The sequence below is a fragment of the Vipera ursinii genome (assembly GCF_947247035.1).
Source record: "Vipera ursinii genome assembly, chromosome: 1".
Classification (NCBI taxonomy): domain Eukaryota; kingdom Metazoa; phylum Chordata; class Lepidosauria; order Squamata; family Viperidae; genus Vipera; species Vipera ursinii.
In genome coordinates, this window is record NC_139512.1 from 303,563,602 (window position 1) to 303,584,134 (window position 20,533).

At 36.9% G+C, this 20,533-nt stretch overlaps 1 protein-coding gene across 4 annotated transcripts in view; it reads left to right on the top strand.

Annotated features, from left to right (window-relative positions):
* CDC42BPA (CDC42 binding protein kinase alpha) overlaps window positions 1–20,533 on the top strand; it is a 153,062-nt gene that overhangs the window by 74,892 nt on the left and 57,637 nt on the right. For 3 of the 4 annotated variants that reach the window (XM_083376317.1, XM_083376314.1, XM_083376316.1), the window contains exons 13-17: window positions 8,019–8,261; window positions 8,584–8,694; window positions 9,249–9,496; window positions 15,541–15,646; window positions 16,984–17,108. In XM_083376317.1, the coding sequence (XP_083232443.1) occupies window positions 8,019–8,261; window positions 8,584–8,694; window positions 9,249–9,496; window positions 15,541–15,646; window positions 16,984–17,108 (833 nt within the window). The remainder of the gene's footprint in view (window positions 1–8,018; window positions 8,262–8,583; window positions 8,695–9,248; window positions 9,497–15,540; window positions 15,647–16,983; window positions 17,109–20,533) is intronic. The other variant, XM_083376315.1, reaches the window with a different exon arrangement.

Consider the following 20,533-nt stretch of genomic DNA (forward strand, 5'->3'; position numbering starts at 1 on the left):
AGGGTCACTCAAAGACCTACAGTCGATGTTACAATCAGTGCAAGAGGTTATGTTGAGAAACCACGATGACTTGAAAAAAGAAATAGGTGAAATAAGGAACGATACTGGAGAACTTAAAGAGAAGATGAGAGCAATGAATGGGAAATTCGAATGCTTCCAACAACAAATACTGAAAAATGAACAGAAACTATTAGAAATGGAAGATAGAATGAATAAGGAAGAAGGAAGAGTGGATGAAATGAATGAAAAACTCTCACAAACAAACAAAGAATTAGAAAAAACTGTTACCTTGCTAGAGACAGAGAAAGCAGACCACTACCTATGTTTTCAAAACGTGAAAGAAGAGAAGGGGGAGGACCTCGCAGAAATGATGACGGACATGTTAGCTTTAGGAATCGGGAAAGAAGAGATGGCAAATCAGATGGACGAAATATATAGAATTCACACAAATTATGCGATAATAAACAACTTACCTAAGGAAGTACATATTAGATTCATCAAGAAGTCAATCAGGGGTGAGATCTTGCACAGAACTAGAGACGACTCGATTGAATACAGAGGAAAACAATTAACAGTTCCTAAACAAGTCCCCAGGAGGGTAAGAGATTTAAGAAGGCCCTATCAATACATCACATTGAAACTAATAAGACAAAACATCAATTTTAGGCGGCTGATGCCAGAAGGGATCCTGGTGACTTGGCAAGAAAAAAGATACAGGCTGGATACGATAAACAAAGCAGAAGAATTTTTTCAGCTATATCTAGGTAGCGATGAATTAGAAGAAAGAACTAAGAGAAGAGGACATTACAGAGAGACACAACAAAAAGGCATGAGAACCACAAAGCAAAGAACGGGAAACTGAGAGAAAAGAAAAAATGAACTATGGCAATGATGATAAAAGCAGACCTAAAGAAGTTAAAGAAGACAGACCGACGAGAGCGACAAGATCAAAATATAGGCAATAATGCGGAAGAACTAACAGCACTATCACTACATGTAAACAGTTTAAACTTCCCAGCTAAGAGAAATAAAATTTTGAACAAGCTTAGTAAGAAAAACGTAGACATAATCATCTTACAAGAAAAAAAATAAAGAACCAGTACCAAGACTTAGTAAACTACCCCAAGTTAGGAACTAAATTTTTATCACTCTCACAGCAGAAAAAAGGAGGAATAGTGATATATGTCAAGGAAAGAATTCCAGCAAAACAAATTTATCAGGATGAAGAAGGTAGAATACTGATAATTGAAATTTCCCTGATTAAAAAAAAGTCGCCCAGTAGGAATTTATGCCCCCAAGAAGAGACAAAGACAATTCTACAAGCAATTACATAAGGTTATCAGTGATATTGAAAATGAGAATATTTGTTTAATTGGCGATTTCAATGCAATTGTAGACAGAAAACTAGACTATAAAGGTGAGAATGCAAGGAAAGGAACTAGAAGACTACTACCTGGTACTTTTTTAAATTGGCGGAGGAGTTTAACATCCAAGAATAGTTAGAGGGAGAGAAATTCAAACGTAAAGCAATTCACATATTATTCAGGGCGTCACCAATCGTGGTCCAGAATTGATATGGTCTGGACAATGAAAGAACTAAATTCAGATGTGGATGATGTAACAATAGATATCAATACATGGGCAGACCACAATCCTGTTATAATCAAATGGAAAGGACAGAAGACAACAAGAAGGTGGACCTTAAAAAAGGCAATCCTAAATAAAAAAGAATTCAAGTATAAGATGGAAGAACAAATGCAGATATTCTTCCAGACAAACAAGAAAGAGGAGACCAGTACCTAAAATCTATGGGATACGACCAAGGCAGTCATGAGAGGAACCACAATTGTATATATGGCCAATGAAAATAAAAAGAAAAGGCAGTACCAAAAACGTCTAGAGGAAGAATACAAAAAACTGGAAACAGAATTACAAAAAAACCCCACAATGTAGGGATTTAAAACAACAACTAGATCTAAATAAACATAAATTGAACATTATAGAAAAAGGAGAATTGGCACAAAAAATAAAAAATATCAGACAAAATTTTTTTGAACAGGCAAATAAACCCAGGAAATGGTTGGCCCATAGACTGAAAAAACAAAAAGATAAAAGATTAGTAAACTATGCAATGAAGCGGGGGAGATGACATACCACAATGAAGGAAAAAAACATGTGAGGTATGAATTCTATAAAAACCTCTATATAGACGATGACCCCTTCATGGATTACTGCCTTGTCATGGCGAAGGGGCTTGTGTAATTCAATGAAGCTATGAGCTATGCCGTGCAGGGCCACCCAAGACGGACAGGTCATAGCAGAGAGTTCTGACAAAACGTGATCCACTGGAGAAGGAAATGGCAACCAACTCCAGTATCTTTGCCATGAAAACCCCATGGACAGTACCAAAACGAAAAAAGATATGATGCTGGAAGATGAGCCCCTCAGGTTGGAAGCTGTCCAATATGCTACTGGGGAAGAACAGAGGGCTAGTACTAGTAGCACCAGAAAGAATGAAGCGACTGGGCCAAAGCCGAAAGGACGTTCAGCTGTGGATGTATCTGGTGGTGAAAGGAAAGTCCGATGCTGTAAAGATTTTTTCTCCATAGGAACCTGGAATGTAAGATCGATGAATCAAGGAAAGCTGGACGTGGTCAAACAAGAGATGACAAAACTGAACATTGACATCTTAAGAATCAGCGAACTAAAATAGACAGAAATGGGTGAATTTAATTCAGATGACCATCAGGTATACTACTGCGGGCAAGAATTCCTCAGAAGAAATGGAGTAGCCTTCATAGTCAATAAAAGAGTAGTAAAAGCAATACTGGGATACAATCCCCAAAATGACAGAATGATCTCAGTTCGAATCCAAGGCAAACCATTCAATATCACAGTAGTCCAAGTCTATGCCCCAACCACCGGTACTGAAGAGGATGAAATTGACCGGTTCTATGAAGCCCTACAGCTCCTTATAGAATTAACACCAAAAAATGATGTCCTTATCATCATGGGGGATTGGAATGCTAAAGCAGGAAGCCAAAAGATAACTGGAATATCAGGCAAGTTTGGCCTTGGAGTACAAAATGAAGCAGGGCACAGGCTGATAGAATTTTGTCAACATAATACAATGGTCATAGCAAACACTCTTTTCCAACAACCCAAGAGACGGCTCTACACAGTGAAGAAGAACTAAAGAGCCTCTTGTTGCCAGTGAAGAAGGAGAGTGAAAAAGTTGGGTTGAAACTTAACATTAAGAAAACCAAGATCATGGCATCCGGCCCTCTCAATTCCTGGCAAATAGATGGAGAAGAAATGGAGGTAGTGACAGATTTTATTTTCCTGGGCTCCAAGATCACTGCAGATGGGGACTGTAGCCAAGAAATTAAAAGACGCTTGTTCCTGGGGAGGAAAGCCATGGCAAATCTAGATAGTACACTAAAAAGCAGGGACATCACCCTGTCAACAAAAGTGCATATAGTCAAGGCTATGGTCTTCCCAGTTGGAATATATGGCAGTGAAAGTTGGACCAAAAGAAAGGCTGAGCGCCAAAGAATTGAGGCATTTGAACTATGGTGCTGGAGAAGACTCCTGCGAGTCCCTTGGACTGCAAGGCGATCAAACCGGTCAGTCCTAGAGGAAATCAACCCTGACTGCTCTTTAGAAGGCCAGATCCTGAAGTTGAAACTCAAATACTTTGGCCACCTAATGAGAAGGAAGGACTCACTGGAGAAGAGCCTAATGCTGGGAAAGATTGAGGGCCATAGAAGAAAGGGACGACAGAGAATGAGGTGGCTGGATGGAATCACTGAAGCAGTAGGCGTGAGCTTAAATGGACTCCAGAAGATGGTAGAGGACAGGAAGGAAGACCTGGAGGAACGTTGTCCATTGGGTCGCGATGGGTCGGACACGACTTCGCAGCTAACAACAACATAGACGATGAAAAGATTAGTGAGGGAAGAATCCTACAATACCTCATGAATGCTGATCTGCCGAAGGTCCCGGAAGAATTCCAAAATATATTAAATAAGGACATAACACTTCAGGAAATTATAGAAGCAATTAAAAAATAAAAAAGTAATAAAACACCCTGCCCTGATGGATTACCGTCTGAAATATACAAAAATCTTCAAGAACTTTTGGGTCCAACTTTATTGGATACATTTAATGAAATATTAAAAGTAGCAAAGATCCCAAATTCATGGAAAGAAGCAACCATACATTAATTCCTAAAGAAAACTCAGATTTGACTCTCATTAAAAGCTATACTTTACTTTACTTTACTTTTATTAAATTTGTACACCGCCCTTCTCCCGAAGGACTCAGGGCGGTGAACAGGGCATATATAAATAGAGAATACAAAAATTAAAAGGAATTAAATAATCGCCCAGATAAAAACAATAACAGTATAAAAACCCCATTAAAAACCCTAACATCCTCCATCAGGCCAGGCCAGCTTGTTCAAATAAGTGGGTCTTCAGACCGCGTCGGAAGGAGCGAAGGTCCGGTGCCGTCAAGAGCTCGACCGGCAGCTGGTTCCATAAAGCCAGAGCGCCCACAGAGAAGGCCCTCCCCCTGGGGGCCACCAGCTGACATTCTCTGACCGGAGGCACCCTGAGGAGGCCCTCTCTGTGGGAACGCACAGGGCAGAGGGAAGTTGACGCCGGCAGCAGGTGGTCCCTGAGGTACTCCGGACCCATGCCATGTAGGGACTTAAAGACCATTACCAAAACCTTGAATCTCACCCAGAAGACAACTGGTAACCAATGCAGCTCGCGGAGCAATGGTGTAACATGGGAGTACCGTGAAACTCCCAAGACAACTCTCGCGGCTGCATTCTGTACCAGTTGGAGCCTCCGAGTGGTCTTCAAGGGAAGCCCCATGTAAAGAGCATTGCAGTAGTCCAGACGAGAGGTCACGAGCGCATGAGTGACCGTACACAGGGCGTCCCGGTCCAGATAGGGCCGCAACTGGCGCACCAGTTTACCAGTTTACTTTACTAAATAATCCTTATTTAGTAAAGAGATACGCCTATCTCTTTACTAAATATGGATTATAGGATCTTCATGACAATAATGGCAGAAAGATTAAAAAGATACTTGGTTGAATTTATCCATACATTAAAACGGTTTCCTGCCCAAAAGGTAGATAAGACATAAAGTTGGGATCATATTAGATATGCTTGAGTATTACGAATCGCATAATGAAAAACAAATGGCATTGATTTTTGTTGACGCGCAGAAAGCATTTGACAACGTCAAATGGGATTTCATGTTGACCCAACTCAAACATATGGAATTTGGGGAAAGATTCATAAACATGTTCAAAGCAATCTATTCTAAACAAGAAGCAAAAGTAATTATAAATGGAGAATTAACAAAAAGTTTCCAAATACAAAAAGGTACGAGACAAGGTTGCCCACTATCAGCATTATTATTTGTACTCTCTTTAGAAGTTTTAACAAGAATAATCCGAAAAGATAAATTGATTAAAGGCTTAGAAACTAAAAAAGAGAGATTTAAATTACAGGCCTATGAAGATGATTTAGTCTTTATTTTGGAAGAGCCCCTAGAGTCCAGAACAAGACTATTATAGGTTTTGGAAAACTATGGAGATGTAGCGGGGTTGAAAATTAACAAAGAAAAAACCCAAAATGCTAGTTAAGAATATGACCAAATTACAAGAAATCGAGCTAGCAGAAAAAATTAACATTCAAATAACTAAAAAGGTACCTGGGGATTCAACTGACGGCAAGATGCATCACACTTAAAAGAGAAAACTACGACAAAATAATAGACCAAATTACAGTGGATTTAGATAGATGGAAAAACCTGCAGCTCTCTTTTATGGGGAGAATAGCGACAATTAAGATGAATGTACTCCCTAAATTACTTTTTCTATTCCAATGCATACGGATTAAGTTAGGCAAAAACTTCTTTGAAAATTTAAACAAAATTATATCCAAATTTATTTGGCAAGGGAGAAAACCAAGAATTAAATTCAATTTATTACAAGATGCAAAGGAAAGAGGGGAATTCGGCCTTCCAAATTGGGAAAAATACTATCAGGCGGCAACATCTGCTTGGATAAAGGAATGGATACACCTAAGGAACAGGAGACTGTTAGCATTAGAAGGTCACGACATGCAGATAGGGTGGCATGCAATACTGTGGTACGGGAAACACAAGGCACACCAGTATTTTCAGAAACACTATATTAGACGGGCACTATTAGATGTGTGGACTAAAATTAAAAAAATTAACTACATAAAAATTCCCACTTGGATATCGACATTGGAGATATTTATGCACCCAAAATTTATGAACTTAGGAAAGGTAATTACGTATAAAGACATTCTAGATGAAAGTGGAGAGTTGAAAACAAGGAAAAAATTATTAGAAAATGGCATAGAGCTGGAATGGTGGGCATATCTGCAAATCTAATCACGATACAGAAAAGATAAGAAACAACCCGGGATAAAATTAGAACACAGAAAATTAGTTAAAATTCTATTAGGAACAGAGAATAAAACGATAAAAAAGATATATCAATATTTACTAGAACAAGACATGCTAGAAGAACCAGTAAAAGACACAATGCTAACTTGGGGCAAAAGTTTTGGCTATAGTATCAATCTAGATAATTGGCAATTATTATGGGACAGTAACAGGAGGCTAACGTTAGCCACCACCTATAAAGAAAATCTATATAAGAATTGCTAGAAGTGCTTTCTTTTCTGTATCAGCATACGGTAATAACAGATAGTAAAAAGTAAACCTACACCCTTTGCTACCTTCTTCTTGGGGAAAAGATAAATCTGAACTTCATATAATATATGGATTTTTAGGGATTAAATAGCGGCCAGTTGCTAATGGAATTGCTTGTGACCATACAATATTGATTGTATTTTCATAGAAATTACTGTGTAAATTTTAAAAAGTGATCCAAGCAATGCTGTGGCTATCTTTTCTCAGCGTGTGGAGACCGTAGGGACCTAGATGAGGAATAACAGGTTTCAACCGAATCCTGGCAAGATGAAGTGGATGGGGATGTTGGGGTTCTCCAGATCTGGTTATTTATTATCTTTAGTTTTGAATGGGGATGCACTACCCCAGACAGACCTGGTGCACAATCTGGGGGTTCTCCTGGACTTGCAACTCCTGCTCAAAGAGTAGGTGGCAGTCATGGCTAGGAAGGGCATTGTGCAATTGATGTGCGTGCCTGTTGCACCCTTATCTGGATCCTGCACACAGTCATGCCCTAGTCATCTCTCAGTTGGATTACTGCAATGCACTCTACATGGGACTACCCTTGAAGAATATCCAAAAGCTACAGCTGATGCAGAATGAAGTGGAGCAAACAGTTCTAGGGCCCCTACAGTGGCATATATAACACAACTGTTGCACAAGCTTCATTGGATACCACTTTTATTTCAAGCCTAATTCAAGCTGTTGGTTATTACCTTTAAAGGTCGGTATGGCATGGATCTTCTAGGGTATCTGAAGAGCCATCTCATCCCAATGTGATTAGTCTGCTCTGCTCGCACCAGTGGAAGAGGCATGCTACAGACCCTTCTGCTAAAGAATTTTTGTGGGTGGGGACAAGAAGAGCCTTTTCCACTCTGGCCCCAACTCTATGGAACACTCTGTCACCAGACGTGAGAATTGCTCCCTTTTAGCCTTCCAGTAGGGTATTAAAACTTAGTTTTCCAGGGGAATACTCACTGCTGATGGTGGTTTATGGGGTAAGAAGACCTTATCCCAATGCCATTCATGTCCTTAGTTCTGTTTTTTAGCTAGTTTTAAAGTTTTAAGATGCGTAGCTTTAAATTTTTAATTGCTTTTCTATTTATCTTTTTTTGTTCTATAAACTGTCCAGAGACACCCTAGTGGGGAGGTGGACAGCATATAAATTTAATAAATAAATAAGATATAGTTACATGTCTTACTTGTTTTAGCCCTATTTAGTGGTAGAAAGCTAATATTTAAGGGTATGTCATATTTTGTTTCTGATTGCAGGAACTGCTTGAATCTAGTGAGAGGTTAAAGGCACAAACCAAAGAACTGAAAGATGCACATAGCCAACGGAAACTGGCCATGCAAGAATTCTCTGAGATGAATGAGCGACTTACTGAACTGCATTCACAAAAACAGAAGCTTACCCGCCAAGTTAGAGATAAAGAAGAAGAGATGGAAGTGTTGATGCAAAAGGCAGAAACCTTGCGACAAGAACTACGTAGAACAGACAGAATAAAGAAGGAAGTAAGTTTAATCTCTCTCTCTCACACACTCACTTTTAGTGCACCAAAACTCACCACAGATTTACCTTAGGGATTCTATTACATGAAAAAGTTCACTTAAAGAATTTAAATTCAAGTGTTTGTCTTTTGGTTGATTAACCAATGGTAATTTTAAATAATAGACTTTTTCTGCAATTCATTTTTAATCTTCTAAATATGCTTATTGACATTATTATCATTATGATAGAATTATATATGCAGATGAATCCAGAGGTTTCTGGTGCATTACTAAGGAAAAAACATTGCTAAAAAGAATGTTTATGATTTTAAAATTATATTTGTAGCTGGAAGTTCATGCTGAAGCTGCAGCTGCTGAGGCATCCAAGGACAGGAAGCTACGTGAGAGAAGTGAGCAATATTCTAAGCAGCTGGAAAATGAATTAGAAGGACTAAAGGTTAGTCTTTACTGATTTCACCATTTTAAAGCATGTAACTGCCTTTGTCTGATATAGGGGTAGGAGATTTGCAAGTTTGTATGTTATCATTTACAATAGCTTATTTTGAGATGATTTTAAATGGAAGGCAAACTAAAATGCATAGAAATCAATCATCCTTAACATAGCCTTTGTTCATGTAGATATCCATTAGATATGTAATTTTAAGGTATTCTAGTAATGTGTTTTCTATATACTTCAAATGAGTTGACTTACAGAGTACATCCAAAATCGAGGATGCATGATCCTTGTGGAATTGAAATTTGGCAAATCTTACAAAGCAATTTATCTCATAATATAAAATGTCATAAAACATTTCCTGTGGTCAAATTCTGATGTTTGACTGGGCTATCATGGGCTACTTTCCAGGCAAAATAAATTGCCTCCCTGAATTTTTAAGAACTTTTCAAGTGCATTAGAAGCTTTGCCATTGTTTAAGATATTGAGGAATGAGGATTCTGATAAGGAAATATCTCTGAAACAATGACCCAAGGATGATATTGCCTTTTTTGTAGCAGAAGCAAATTGGTTGGTCTCCAGGGGTGAGTAGCACAGAACATCAACAAGAAATAACAAAATTAAAAGCTGACTTGGAAAAGAAAATTGTTTTTTATGAAGAAGAGCTGTCTAAACGAGAAGTAATACATTCTAATGAATTAAAAAATCTGAAGAAGGAATTCCGTGATGCAGAGATCCAACAACTTGCTCTCAAAAAAGAAATTCTGATATTGAAAGACAAATTAGAAAAGACAAGGAGAGAAAGGTATGACCATTCATGTACAATTCCTCTGTATTTGGATATTTTTATGATTTTAAAAAAGTTGATACAGCTGCAGATATTTATATTTGTATACCCAAATAATATTCTGTCCTAGAGTAACAAATTAATGTATTTCAGCCTTTGAAACAAAATTAATAGCAAATAAATAGATTCATTAGATTCACTATGATCTGTCAAGATATATGTAAAGATTGTATCTTAAATGTGTTGGGTCTTTGCAAGTATATTTATACAATAAGGAATGTCTTTACATAGCCTCTTTTGATCTGTTTTACTTAAAAGATGAAAATGAAGAGTAATGCACAATGATGGTAAATTATCTTGAAAGAGGAATTTACATATGCACTACATTCACCGTCCTAGATAGTTTGTATATATCTGCCTCTGATTTTGATTGAATTCTGAGTGGGTTTTCTTTATAAATAAAGGTCTCTCTCTATCCATAGTAGGTTATGGTAAAATGGAAAGACTCTGTTGCCTGAATGAAGGAGATAATTCTTTTTTTGTTTGTTTGTTTAAAGATTCTCCTTCACACTTGCGTGCTCCGGTTAGTAGGGCAACCTTCTGAGTGTAAGTGGAGATGTGAGCAGATGTTATTGGCAGAATAGAGTGGGCAACTATATTTATTTACCCATATCATTGATAAAGAGGAACTAGAGATCAAATTGCTAACATACGCTGGATCATGGAGAAAGCTAGGGAGTTCCAGAAAAACATCTACTTCTGCTTCATTGACTATGCTAAAGCCTTTGATTGTGTGGATCATAACAAACTGTGGCAAGTCCTTAAAGAGATGGGAGTACCAGAACATCTTATTTGTCTCTTGAGAAATCTATATGCGGGCCAAGAAGCAACAGTGAGAACTGGACACGGAACCACTGATTGGTTCAAAATTGGGAAAGGAGTCCGGCAAGGCTGTATACTGTCGCCTTGCCTATTTAACTTATATGCAGAGCACATCATGAGAAAGGCAGGGCTAGATGAATCAAAAGTTGGAATTAAGATTGCCGGAAGAAACATCAACAACCTAAGATATGCAGATGATACCACTCTAATGGCAGAAAGTGAAGAAGAACTAAAGAGCCTGGTGTTGCGGGTGAAGAAGGAGAGTGCAAAACTTGGGTTGAAACTAAACATTAAGAAAACCAAGATCATGGCATCTGGCCCTCTCAATTCCTGGCAAATAGATGGGGAAGAAATGGAGGTAGTGACAGATTTTATTTTCCTTGGCTCCAAGATCACTGCAGATGGGGACTGTAGCCAAGAAATTAAAAGACGCTTGCTCCTTGGGAGGAAAGCCATGGCAAATCTAGACAGCACACTAAAAAGCAGAGACATCACCCTGTCAACAAAAATCCGTATAGTCAAGGCTATGGTCTTCCCAGTTGCAATGTATGGCAGTGAAAGCTGGACCATAAGAAAGGCTGAGCGCCAAAGAATTGAAGCCTTTGAACTATGGTGCTGGAGAAGACTCCTGCGAGTTCCTTGGACTGCAAGGCGATCAAACCGGTCAGTCCTAGAGGAGATCAACCCTGACTGCTCTTTAGAAGGCCAGATCCTGAAGCTAAAACTCAAATACTTTGGCCACCTAATGAGAAGGAAGGACTCACTGGAGAAGAGCCTAATGCTGGGAAAGATTGAGGGCAATAGAAGAAGGGGACGACAGAGAATGAGGTGGCTGGATGGAGTCACTGAAGCAGTAGGCGTGAGCTTAGATGGACTCCAGAAGATGGTAGAGGACAGGAAGGCCTGGAGGAACATTGTCCATAGGGTCGCGATGGGTCGGACACGACTTCGCAACTAACAACAACAACAAAAATCATTGATAAGGCAACAATAGCAAAATAAATATAAAAACAAAATTTTAAAAACCATATAAAAAACTAGAACCAAGGAGATGGATGGCACAGGGATGAGAACCTCTGTTTACCCCATCAACCACCTCTAGTGGTCCCAAGCCAACTGGCAAAACCAAGTTTTTATGTGCTTCCAGAAGGCCAAGAGGGTAGGAGCAGTTCTCACCTCTGGTAAGAGAACAATCCACAGCACCAGGGCCTTAGCAGAAAAGGCTCCTCTTGTCCCCGCCCACTGAAATTCATGAGAAAGATTCTGCAGTAGGGCCCTTCCGCTGGAGCAAGTGGGATGGGCTAGTCCCATTGGATTGAGAGAACTCCTCAGGTACCCTTGACCCATATCATATAGGGTTTTATCAGATACTCCTCTTTTTTGCCCAATTGGAAGATTCTGGACAGAACTCCATTCTGATAATTATTTCTCTAGCAAAAACAAAGTTTGTTCCAATTAACTGAATGTAGTCTTTATATATGTAAATGTTGCTAACAGTTTCTTTTGTAGTTCATTAAAAAATAGACTTGTAAATATATTTATGATTGATGGTATCTATTCAAAGAAACAGGATTTGGGCCACAAAATGTGCTTTATGTCAAGGAATAACATTATTATTTAAAGCACATTTAGATTATAGAATTAGAAGGGAACATTTAGGACCACCTACTCCATGAAGGAATTCGTATTAAATAATCCCTAGAGCTAGCTGTCTGGCCTTCACTTGAACATATCCAGAAAGGTAACATTCAGTTCCACTGCTGAATTACTCTTATTAACAGAATATATTTTCCTACTATTTGAACTACAATCTCTGCTCCTATAATTAATCTATATCTTGTACTCTGGGAGAACAGAGACATGGTTTTGAGTCCGTGCAACATACTTTGAGATAATTGAATCCAATCTCAATAATCTTTATTCAAGATGAAATATCACTCATCATACTTCTCAATAACTCTTGTAGTTTTTCTGAATCTTTCCTAGAATGCACTGCACACTTTTGGACACAGTATTTTTTCCAACCAAACTTGACTTGTATAGAGGTTTTACGCCCAACTGTACTAAATGTAAACGATCTATCTATAAGTTACTATTGTACCACCATGGGATGCTATTGAATCATGACTGCTAATTTACAGATATCAATTGTCCTGAAATTCAGCTGGTGCTTAATAAATCACTTCAATAAGCACTGAATACTTGAATGGTTGACTCTAACCAAATTCTGTCCCTTCTGAATATTTCATGTTATGTTTATCACAGTTATAATTTTATAATTGATATTTTTATTTTTATTTAGAAAATAAAAATTGGATTCTGTAAAGAGTCAAAAGGATGTTATATTAAAATAGTCAGGAAATACAGTTGATAAAGCGACCAAAACAGATAATTTGTGAGAAATAAACATCAAGTACCAATTCTAACAGGACAGATTAATTGAAATGAATAGTATTGGAATTTCTTTTTCTATTTTTTTAAATTAAATATAAAATGAATAGTACATGAAGTTTATATCTCAATCTTGACATTTTTCTTGCAAAACATATTTTAGTTTTATCTTTCTTCAGTTGTTTTTCTGTAGTTTATACTGATATCAAGACATATTAAAGGCCTTGCTTTGAGAGATATTTTTAAATATCTAGCAAAAATGCTGTAAGGAGAATACTGATTAGTTTGTTAATGGCTATTAAAGGAATTACCAAGATGACATTCTATTGTAAAAACAGTTTTTGAAAAATGGCAACTCAAAAAGATATGTACCACATTGTTTTGTTGCATTTTGATAAAATATCAGGAGTATATACTTAATTGCAAATTTATGATACTGAGAGTCTCGTTGTGGGCACCCTTATTTAACAAAACTATTCTAAAGTAATTTTGTGCAGAACTGCAGCATGTATCCCACTGCGCTGCTTCTTGATTTGTATCTTCCACTATTTTTTAGACCAGGGGTGCTGAAATAGAGAAGAAAATAGAGAAGAAAAGCATATCTATGTTGCACCTAAAATTAATTTTCTTCTGTTAACACTTGAACCACCAAATAACAAACTCAGATTTTTTTCCCTTTTATTATTCTGAAGCAGTTTCATTTCTTTCTATCTTCAGTTGTAACATTCAACATCAGATCTCTAAATCTGTCATCAGAGTTATTTACATAAAGTTCCACATCACATCTTTTGCATTTTGCAAAATAAAATAAATTTTAAAAAAATACTTCTAGACAATTTGTGCTAAACACAAATATCAAAATGAAGATGTAATCATATGCTTAATTTGAAGAATAGTGAACTGTTGTCTGAGAAGTTAGTCTTAAACCCCAGTCTGAGGCATAGCTGTGTGACCCATTATCTATCCCCCTGAGAGTTAATGCTTTAATCTTTGTTGGCTTTACCCCAGAATGTTCATCATATGCATGGAATCTGTTAGTTGAAGAGAGGAGTGGATGGTGTTGGATTACAGCTTCAGAGTTTGAACAGCAGTTATTAATATGCAACACTGTTGGAATGAAGCATTGTGTTTCAAAAGATGCCTAGCAACATGCCAATTCACAATTGGTTCAGATATGCTGTGTTGTATGTCAGAGTCTGGCTGGAAAAAATTTTTTGCAGGCAGGGTATTTTGTTCCCTTTCTCTACATTTTATTTTCATAGTTAAACTGATAAACATTTCTAAGTATCTTTGGAGAACGATTATAAATTCTGTCCTATACGTGCCACAAGCATAATTATGGGGATTGTTTAAGCATGATAGGTTAAACAAACTTATTTTCTCAGCTAGCTTTCCCTATTGCCTTCAGTTCTTGCTAAGCAAAGATATATAAAAATTATACCTAATATATCACAGTTATAGCTAGTAAGCTATATAATAGGCAGGAACTAGAGGCAGGGCCCTTTTTGTCTTAAGACAAATAGGGTTAAACAGTTTAACCATGGGGTGGGAAGGAAAATCCACAATATTTCATCTTTGTTTCATGTACTTACTGAGGACTACTTATGAGAGTTTTTTTAAAGGATTCGTGATTGTCATTATAAGACTCTAATATGATCCACTTCAAATAAAATTATACTAGATGGATACCCAGGTACAACAAAATGATGTCTATTTTATTTCAGAATTGCCACAAAACAAGCTTAATTACTTTTGGGGTTGTGTTTATCCCCCCAAATTATGACTTTGGCTTTTGACCTTGTTTTATGGAATAAAACCATGGAAAAATTTTGTTCCATAAAAAAATAACCAGAAAGACGCAGTTATGGCTTGATCCCAGTTACAACTATTATTGTATCTCAAGTTCAAGTGCCCAGTGGAATGACTTTCTGGACTGTAGGGGAAGTTGTCAGTTCAGCTTTTTGTTTATAAACTTTTGATACTTGTGATTCATTTTTCCACAATATAACAAAACAAATTCTATCAGGTAAAGGTTGAAAGCAAGTAGTGATCTGAAGCTGTTTTTGTGATAAGGAAATGCAATCTACAGTATAGTTTTCCTTTTCAAATATCACATTATATGTGAGACTTTTAGGATTCTTCATTGCCTATAAAATGTTACTTATCCTGAAATTTAGGAATGTTCATATTAAAGAAGACTGCTTAATGATAAATGAGAATTTGGAGGTTTCAAGAGTTTTGTTATATTAAACCAACTTTATTAACCTAATGGGAATCTCTCTGCATCAAGCTTTTCAGATTTTGAAAACCATATATGGCAATTGTTTCTTTTATACTGACTAGGATTTTGAAAATGCAGTGTTATAAAGATGAGTAAGCATACTGAATCAGAACACTTATTCTGAACTGTAACTGTTTGAATTCATAGACTATATATTATAATAGTGAAGCAGGAGCAATGTCATCTAGAATATCCACGCAATATAATTCTCTCTGAAATTAAAGGGCTTTGTTCAGTGAAACCTAGACATATTTTGGTTATAATGATGCACACGTCAAACGATCCATATGTATAAGGCATTTATGAACTGGAACCGCAAACATCTGCTAGCGTAAATTCTAATATTATATAGTGTTATAAAAGTGCATATTGTATGGATTATCATGTTCTTTTTGGTCTTGGTTACTGTGGGATCTTAATGTTTTTATGTATATTTTAAGTTATGATGAAACATATATGAGGAAATTATACTTTATGTATGATAACTGTGTTGCACATTTTACCATAGCCAAAATGAAAGGGAAGAGTTTGAAACAGAATTCAAACATAAATATGAACGGGAGAAGATTCTACTGACTGAAGAGAACAAGAAGCTTTCCAATGAACTTGACAAGGTGAGTGGTATATTGTTTAAATATACATTAATGTATTGAGCAGAATTAGGTAAAGTTGGTAATAGAACTTATTTATTCATCAATCTTGCTAAGCACAAATCTAGGTAGCTAACAAAAATTTAAAATAATCTACAAAAAAGACATAAAATAGCTGCCAAAGAAACCATGCCACCAAGAAATATGGGCTCAACTACTCTCCTGATACATATGCCCAGAAAAACAAACAGCTCTTAAGAGATTCCAAAAGGCCAGCAGAATCAGACCATCATATATTTGGGCTGACCTAATCTTGGATGGTATGGTATTTCAAGGGACAGGCGCTGTGATAAAAAAAAGCATACTTTCTGGATCCCACTAGATGACATTTTCTACTCAATGGGACCTCCTGCCAGACTTGATGAGATTAGTAGAGTCAGTTGGAGGAAAGGCTTTATAAATAACAACCAACACCTTAAATTCTATCCAGAAGAGGTCAGTGAAGCAAAGGAGTAATGTAGTAGGATGAACCACCACATTCTGAACCTTTTGCAATTTCCACATGTTCTTCAAGGACAGCAGCATGTAAAACACATTTCAGTAATCAACTTAAGAGGAATCAAAACTTGAGTTACGGTATGCAGTGCTTCTTTTTCCAGGAAAGGTCACAAATGGTGCACAGCACAAAATTTTACAAATGTCCTCCTACCCACAGCTGCCGTCTACTCCTCAAATAGGAGCCATGAATCCAGAAGAATGCTCAAGTGGTATACGAGTTTTGCCTACATATCCAAAATTAAAGATGAAAAGTTACCAGTTCCAGATAGCCCTAAAATTCCAAACCAATTAGTCTTAGTCTTAGTCTTAGTACAATCAACCAGTGGAACAGTTTACTCCCAGAAATCGTGGGCGCTCCATCGCTGGAAGTTTTTAAAAAGAGACTGGACAATCACCTGTCCTCCTGCTTGATGGGGCTGGACTAGAAGACCTCCAAGGTCCCTTCCAGCTTTATTCTATTCTATTCTTATTGGATGAGTTGAAGCCTATTCTTGCTGAAGTAAATAAAAAGATATTCAGCATTTGCCTAAATGTTTTTAATGTTACAGTGTTATTTTTAGAGGCAGTATATCAGTAATGACACTTTGGAGAATTTCAGAAGTTACAACTTTTTTTCGCAGAAAAATAAGAAAATACTCATAGATATATATAACGTAAGAAACTCTTGGGCAATACATTTGTGAGTGTAATTAGTGCCCCATTTAGATTTTTTAAATGCATGATAAGCTCAGTAGAAAGCACTTTGAGATCACTATTGCAGCATCATAATTGTCACCATAATATTTTTTTAAAAATATATTTAGCTTACAACAATGTATGAAAGACTAAGTATGAGTAACCGACAACTTGAAGAAGAGATGAGAGATCTTGCTGACAAAAAAGAATCTGTAGCACACTGGGAAGCCCAGATTACTGAGATCATCCAGTGGTAAGGACATTTTTCTGTTTGTGACTCATGCGCTAAGGTACATTATTTTTGCATAACAAAAAATAATTTTGCAGCTTCGTTATCTGTTTTGAGTCTTCTGATAATCCCAACTCCTCTTAGAGGAGTATAAATCATGTCAGACAAAAGTTCTTGACCTTTCAAGAAGTCATAAGCCATACCTAAGAGAATTAATCTCGCTTGCTTATATGTCATTAGCTGTAGCAGTTTCATGCATGAATATATAATAGAACAAAGGAGTTATTAAAAACCTTGAGCTGTTATTGTTCCTAATACTAAAATATTTTAAGTGGATGAAACATGGTACAGTCACTTGGCACTTTCCTCAAACTGAAACTATTAGCATAGAATGCAAACTGACTTTCCAGTAAAAATGTTTATATCAAATAGACATCTCTCTGAGTGACAAGACTAAGAGTGAAAAACAGGGATAAATTCAGAATTGTTAATGGAAAAATACTTTTGCTGTAATCTGTTATCCCAATGTTTTATATTTAGGTCTAATTTTAACAAACTTTTCCACAAGTCATTTAACATTGATTAATGATAACATCTTCTATCAGATTAACATATTTACTATTCATCTTGCTTGCTTTCATAGCAGCTGTGTAATTTATTTTTTATTAAAAATAGACAAACAGAGGTCTTTTAGAGAAATATTTAGCTCATCTGCATTTTTATTTGAAATGTAATTTTGCTGTCCTTATATAGAAATAGTTTTCTCTCTCTGTCTCTCGATCCATGTTTATCTTTACAGTCTGACATAAGCAAAAAATTAAAAAAAAATCAAAGCTACATAATTTGAAATATTTTTTTCAACTCCTGCTATAACTTTGGCTACAAGAAAAAACTATAACATTGATATATAACATTGACAACTATATTTTACTAAGTCTCTCATTCATTCATTGGAAACATAATATTATTGACGAAGATACATCTGCTGTCTAAAAAAGAAAATTGAAATATAATAGATACACCTTTATTAAAAACTATTTGGGATAGTTTTAAAACTATTTAGGATAAATGGCATTTCAGAACATAAAATTGTTTCCTCAAAACAACAGACATTCCAGAATGGAGGAGACAGACTTGGAGTTTGGAATGTTCCATTTCTCACGTGCGGATTTTTCTTTGATCACTGGAGACCCAACTATTCAATAGATTCACACCCTCACTCAGCTTAAGGCTCTCAGAGAGTCCCAACATTAATTCTTCCCCAGCTAACTAACCAGCCATTAACTATGCAGCAGAGAATGTTAGCAGCAGGCTCAAAAGAATGTGAAGAGGGAGAAAAGGAGAGGCATTGGTATCTTGAAACCAGGGAACTGATTGTTCCTTTCTTTTACTAATAACAGAAGGAAATAGCAATATTGCCTTCATCACATATTTCCCTAAAAGGACAACTGCACGCCCTAACCATTTTTCATTCTTCTTCTTTTTATATGCCAATTTATATTAATTGCTGCTATTGTTCTGGGTTTAATACAAACATTGCTTTGGACTGGAGGGGAAAAATGCATTTACTAGTTATCTGCATTTAATAGCATTCCTGCATATGATATAATACCCTTGGACACTTCAGATAAACAATGAAGATTTAATTTTCTCTGGGGATACTGCCTTATTCTTAAACCTTAAATTTACTTATATAATCTTCATTCAGAGTTCACGTCAGTGTGAGCAATCTTATTTTTCTACTACGTTCAACCTTCATAATATATAAGCTATTCTGATCCCTCTCCACTTTTTAATATATTTTACTATTGCAAATACACAGAAACGGGGGGACACATGGTCTGCTCTGCTACTAAGAACATTTGCATATTTAATTTGTAATATTTTTGGTCTCTTCCAAAACAAAATGTTGAAACAAAATCTCATTTTATTCCTTGTTCTTTTATTATTTGCTCTGATTCCTGCAGAGCAAACATTCCATGGACCCAAATTGTCAATTGTTGTTGTTGTTATAATTATTTCTTTCCAATTTGGTAACTTCAGTATGATCACAACTCTAGTGTTGCTTTGACTTTTTCATTATTTTTTTTATTTATCTTTTATTCCAATACAGTAGTCATAAAATAACTCAAGAAATATTCAAAATATATGTCACTGTAAAGTCATAGCAGATTTTGCCTTATGCTATTTGTTGTTGTTGTTAGTTGCGAAGTCGTGTCCAACCCATCGCGACCCCATGGACAATGTTCCTCCAGGCCTTCCTGTCCTCTACCATCTTCTGGAGTCCATTTAAGCTCACGCCTACTGCTTCAGTGACTCCATCCAGCCACCTCATTCTCTGTCGTCCCTTTCTTCTATTGCCCTCAATCTTTCCCAGCATTAGGCTCTTCTCCAGTGAGTCCTTCCTTCTCATTAGGTGGCCAAAGTATTTGAGTTTTAGCTTCAGGATCTGGCCTTCTAAAGAGCAGTCAGGGTTGATCTCCTCTAGGACTGACCGGTTTGATCGCCTTGCAGTCCAAGGAACTCGCAGGAGTCTTCTCCAGCACCATAGTTCAAAGGCTTCAATTCTTTGGCGCTCAGCCTTTCTTATGGTCCAGCTTTCACTGCCATACATTGCAACTGGGAAGACCATAGCCTTGACTATACGCACTTTTGTTGACAGGGTGATGTCTCTGCTTTTTAGTGTGCTGTCTAGATTTGCCATGGCTTTCCTCCCAAGGAGCAAGCGTCTTTTAATTTCTTGGCTACAGTCCCCATCTGCAGTGATCTTGGAGCCCAGGAAAATAAAATCTGTCACTACCTCCATTTCTTCCCCATCTATTTGCCAGGAATTGAGAGGGCCGGATGCCATGATCTTGGTTTTCTTAATGTTTAGTTTCAACCCAGGTTTTGCACTCTCCTTCTTCACTCGCAACAAGAGGCTCTTTAGTTCCTCTTCACTTTCTGCTATTAGAGTGGTATCATCTGCATATCTTAGGTTGTTGATGTTTCTTCCGGCAATCTTAATTCCAACTTTTGATTCATCTAACCCTGCCTTTCTCATGATGTGCTCTGCATATAAGTTAAATAGGCAAGGTGACAGTATACAGCCTTGCCGGACTCCTTTCCCAATTTTTTGAACCAATCAGTGGTTCCGTGTCCAGTTCTCACTGTTGCTTCTTGGCCCGCATATAGGTTTCTCAAGAGACAAATAAGATGGTCTGGTATGCCCATCTCTTTAAGGACTTGCCAGAGTTTGTTATGATCCACACAATCAAAGGCTTTAGCATAGTCAATGAAGCAGAAGTAGATGTTTTTCTGGAACTCTCTAGCTTTCTCCATGATCCAGCGTATGTTGGCAATTTGATCTCTAGTTCCTCTAACTCTTCGAAATCCTGCCTGTACTTCTGGTAGTTCTCGATCCACATACTGCTGGAGTCTAGTTTGTAGAATTTTAAGCATAACTTTAC